Genomic DNA, 5,331 nt, shown 5'->3' on the forward strand with positions numbered 1-5,331 from the left:
AAAACATTACATAAATATGGAAAATCATTTAAAAATCTATGCGATACTATTATAAAGAGATAAAATACATCTAAACTCCCATGATCTTCCATCTCATCCTCCTTAAAAACCGAATCTACCTTGGTTCCCACATTAAAACATTGCAACGCTTCCATCAAAAAGGGGAGATCTTCATATGAACCTTCCCAAGAACCATATTCTTCATCCATTGCTAGCCTTTTTACATCTCTAATCTACTTTCTTCCCGGTTGGTAGCCAAAAATACTTTTCACCGTGGCCATCAACACTTTTTCCTTAACCGTGGGATCGACAACGATTTGATCCTTAACTAGTTCAAGAATATCATGAGATGTCAAATTAGGATGGTCTTGAGTAACGGTGGTGCGCAAACATGTGTGTGGTCCCGAAGTTTCCATAATTTGAAATTTTCCAAGTGATTTTCGCAACCTAGCTTTTAAACTCCATTCACAACCACTATCCTTATTCTTACAAACAACAATCCAATACATATCACTTGATTTAACCACCTTAATCTCTTAATGATTCCGGATACGAAAATCTCTAACCGTATGCAACAACACTTTTTTTGAGTCGAATATCATCCCCTCCCTCAACTCCATTGGCTCCAATGTCTCCTCTCGTGTAATCAAAGCCGAATCAACAACATCATAAGCATCCAAACTTCTACTACTAACAGTATCACCACCAACATACATACTACTAGTAGTTTGACAATCAAAACCCCTACTACCACTCCTCTCGAAAACTCTCGAACTAGTTTCCACAACTCTCGTACTTGTTTCAATCAATGGACAAGTTGAAATTTTTTGTAAATAAATTTCAACAAAGAAAGGAGGTCCATTCGAAACAATAATTCCAAACATCATCTCAACATCATCATCATCATCAACCGAAATAATACCAAATTTTATATCATTGAAATTTTTCCATCGATAACACAACTTAAAATCATATAAACTCCTATCAATTTTCAATTTCAAAAAAATACATCACGCAAATTATTAAAATTCATACTAGAATCGAGTCTTACTTGCTTAGAAACCGGTTTATCATATACGTAACCCTCTAATTGAGTTTATCGTATATTACCATCGGTATAAATCCACGCAATCACCGTCACTGATTGTGCTCCAGATTCCGAACCTGAAGCCATTAATAAATCTGTAAGAATTTTAATAAATATTTATGTAAGAATTTTTATCTTGATATTTGAATTTTAGGTTTGGAAAGGGGTTTGGAAAGGGAGAAACAAGAGACAGTTGTGTTCGCAAACTGAGAAGCAGAAACAGTTGTGTGCGTCTGGTGGGTAGGACAGACAAGAATATAAAAACGGAACTTCATCCTCCGTTTAGATCTTTTTTTTGTTATACAGACAAAACGGAACACAAAGAAGAGTTATGATTTTTTTAATTTTTTTAAAAGATAGTAAAACGGAACACAAAAGAACGTTTTGTTTTTTATTTTATTTTTTCCCTGCTAAATCAGGTAAAACGGGACACGATGACCCGTTAAAATTGAATTTTAAATAAAACAATTAAAATGGAACATGAAGACCCGTTTAAGTATATATTTTTTTAAAGATATAAAACGGAAGACGATGTTCCGTTTTGTTATTCATCTACCAAAACGGAGTTTGTCTGCCGTTTTCTTTCTTTTGTTTTATACTGTTATGTTTAAAAAAAATCTGAAAGCCCTGTTTTGTTGAAATAAAATTGCTTAATAAATTTCCTTAACTTCTTAACCAAATACAACCTATAACACGAACTACAATACAAACTACATTACGAAATACAGTAATATAACACAATCAAAAAATTTTAATACAACGAATACAATACGAACTTAAATCAATATAAAGTTTTAGCCAAATCAACAACACAGTATCTCCAAGTCTTTGTTTTTACAATATTTCAAAAGTAAAGTCCTACAAATACTGAAAATAAGCACAAACAACTCCACCATCTGTAGTATTCAATATTCGCATAGTGGCTATGATCCACAATCCACTCAATCATCTGCATAAAAAATAAATTTTATAAATATACAGTATAAAATAGAAATTACATTTGACAAGTAACACACAATTCAACACTTAAAGTTACAATTAAGATGCATACTAAACATACACAATTAACACACACACACTTAAGAACTTAAAGTTAAGCTTACCCTCATTTCTTCGCACACTTCTGCCCATCTGTTCCACAGTTTGGAGGATTAGCAGTTCTCTTTGAACACCGTTTATCCTGAGAAGTATAGAAATGACCATACTTCCCGGGACGGTCCTGGGAACTCTGATCCTGGGAATTCTAGTCCTGGATACTCTGTGAAGAAGTGACATCCGTACCGACATCAGGATCAGTATGAGGTGTAGGTGTAACATGGAGACTGAATGATGGAATGGAGAAATCCATAGATACATGCTCAGTAGGCCAATGAGAATGATACAGAGGAGGAGGCTGCTCAGTGGAAGGATCCTCGGTACGAGGCTGCTCTGTCGAAGGGTCCTCGGTACGAGGCTGCTCGGGAGTAGGAGTCAAACCAAGATCAAAAGGAGGAACATATCCATACCTATCCGGAATCTGAGGATCATGCTGGACGCGACTAGATGATCCCGGCACATGAACATAAACAATATGAGCAACAAAATCATGTACAAGAGGATCCCGATCATCGCCAAGATCCGTAGCCATAGGATCAGTATGAGCATGAGTAGATGACTCGGGCACATCATGAGAATCAGAATGTAATGGAATACCATCATCTCCAAGCTCTGCAGCAATAGGATCATCGTCAACCAAAACCCTAGCTCGCCTACCACGAGCAGCTCGTCCACCGCCGCGTCTACCTCGACGGGCCGGTTGCTGCCTCTCCTCCAACTGCCTAGCTCTATGAACCTCCACAGGCATCTCATCAAAACCATGTAATGGTCAGCATAACGGGAAACATCAGGAAGAACATCCTGTGTCCACTCAGATATCTGCCTGGACATAAGATCCTGAATAAACAAACAAAGAAAAAATACACATGTTACAAGATTCTTGTATGAAATAAAGAAACTACTAAAGCATTTGAAATGAAACTACGAAAGCAAAACAACCTATTCAATAAATTAAATGAACAAGAAGAAAACTTACAATACGATGATTAAATGCACCAACACGTGAAATGAATCTAACAGTCCTCTCCAAATACCAAGGATGGTACTCAGACACTGAACTCTCAGCAACAATCGCATCTCCAACAAACAAATGATCTAAACGATACGCCCAGATAGATGTGCTAGCTGCATGTTTCTGAATCCATCTGATTTTGTCATTTCCCCTCAAGTTTGTACTATGCTCTACCTCTGAGTAAACAACATCAACTGGTATAGTCTGCACGAGCCCAAACTGTCTAGCAACTCTATCAGGGCAGTGAAGCTCGACTATGAAAATATATATCAAAGGCCCGTAATAGCGCGAAATACGCTCACCGGTGAAACAATATGCAGGAAGCTCAGAAATGACATCAGCAGAGTATGGCTTCCATATAAACTGAGATGGTCCAAGCCCATCCAATAGCGTCCGAATAGCTGAAAGGGTATGACCACCCGTACTAGTGTAGGAATGACCATGAAGCCACCTATAACGATATTACTATAAATAGTCAGTTTCATATATAAATTAAAAGTCCGTATCATATCAAGTTCATTTAAGCACTTCTAAAACCCAATTTGGGGATTACTGAACCCTAAAACATTAAAAAGTGTTAAATTGTAATCTAACATTAAAATAAATTATGGTTCCTAGGGTTTATGCTCCATTGTTTAGGGCCTAAAGGCCCTAAACCACGAATCATAAACCTTAACCCGTTCAATATCATATGAAGCTCATTTAAACGCTTCTAAAACCCAATTTGGGGATTAATGAACCCTAAAACATTAAAAAGTGTTAAATTCTAATCTAACATTAAAATAAATTCTCGTTCCTAGGGTTTAGGGCCGTACGACCCTAAACCCTAGCACCAATTAGGGTATATGCTCCATGGTTTAGGGCCTAAAGGCCCTAAACCACGAATCATAAACCCTAACACGTTCAATATCATATTAAGCTCATTTAAACGCTTCTAAAACCCATTTGGTGATTAATGAACCCTAAAACATTAAAAAATGTTAAATTTTAATCTAACATTAAAGTAAAGTATAACCCTAAACCTTAACTATTCCGTAACATATGAAGTTCTTTTCAACGATTCTAAAACAAAAATAAATTAATAAATGCTAAGTACCTCAATCCACGTGGAGCTGCAACCTGACCCTCCCAGAAACGAGCATCAAACAAAGTAGAAGAGGTGCAAATGGGAGCAAGAGTGGGCAATCTCTCACACGCCCATAACTGCAATAATAGCAGACAACCAGCTACCTCATTAACGTCCTTCTTGCTTGTCTTGCATAACTCCCTATACAAATATGCAAGAACTGCAGCACCCCAGGCATAATCTCCGCATTTGTCTAGATCACGAATGAAATATAGAAACATGGGATGGAAGAGACCTCCTGAATGATCAGTGAAGAGTACACCACCAAACAGATGAACAAGATAACACAAGACCTGAAAGCGAATATCATCTGCTGATACATCTTGCGGTAAACGTGATAGAGCACATGAAGCAATAAAGGACAACCGAACTCTGGATCCATTCATGTCTCTCTTCGGATCAGGATCTCTACCAAAAAGCTCAACAACATAAGAACGCCAACTCATATCAGGGCCCGGGGTGACATCAGAAATAATAACATCACCATGAACAGGAAGCCCTAAAAGAACACCTACATCATGTAGAGTAATAGTGACCTCTCCCATAGGCAAGTGAAAGGTATGAGTCTCTGGCCGCCATCTCTCAACAAGAGCTGATATGAGACTCCAATCGAGCTGTAAAGATGCCACTCGAGCAACGCCATAAAAACCAGTAGACTGAAGTAAAGGAACCATACGAAGATCTAGCGGTGGAAGATCATCTTCATTATTAGGGTTTTTTCGGCGACACTTCAACATATGACCACCACCTAACCTCTAAATATCTAAAGATCTATGTGTATGCTAAAGATGAAGAAGGCTAGGGTTAACAGGGCCCTGATGCACATCCTGCAAACATATAGAAGAACAAGTTAAAAAATAAACAATCAGATTATATCTATTACTAGTCCAATGACAAACATTAAAATGAGCAATAATTTCTGAAATTTTTGAAAATCCTAAAACATTAACATACTAATCATATTTACTTTCAAACAACAGAATAAACCAACACAGTTTTACTTAACTAAAT

General features: G+C 37.2%; 1 protein-coding gene across 1 annotated transcript; it reads right to left on the reverse strand.

Moving 5' to 3' along the window:
* Nucleotides 1-2,993: 2,993 nt before the first annotated feature.
* Nucleotides 2,994-5,057, reverse strand: LOC141719100 (serine/threonine-protein phosphatase 7 long form homolog). Its single transcript, XM_074521482.1, has 3 exons — nt 4,291-5,057; nt 3,164-3,645; nt 2,994-3,019 (listed from the first exon to the last, which is right to left on the reverse strand). The coding sequence occupies exons 1-3, from the start codon at nt 5,055-5,057 to the stop codon at nt 2,994-2,996; spliced, it is 1,275 nt and encodes a 424-aa protein (XP_074377583.1).
* Between the last annotated feature and the right edge of the window lie 274 nt (nt 5,058-5,331).

Source organism: Apium graveolens, chromosome 4, assembly GCF_009905375.1.
Source record: "Apium graveolens cultivar Ventura chromosome 4, ASM990537v1, whole genome shotgun sequence".
Classification (NCBI taxonomy): domain Eukaryota; kingdom Viridiplantae; phylum Streptophyta; class Magnoliopsida; order Apiales; family Apiaceae; genus Apium; species Apium graveolens.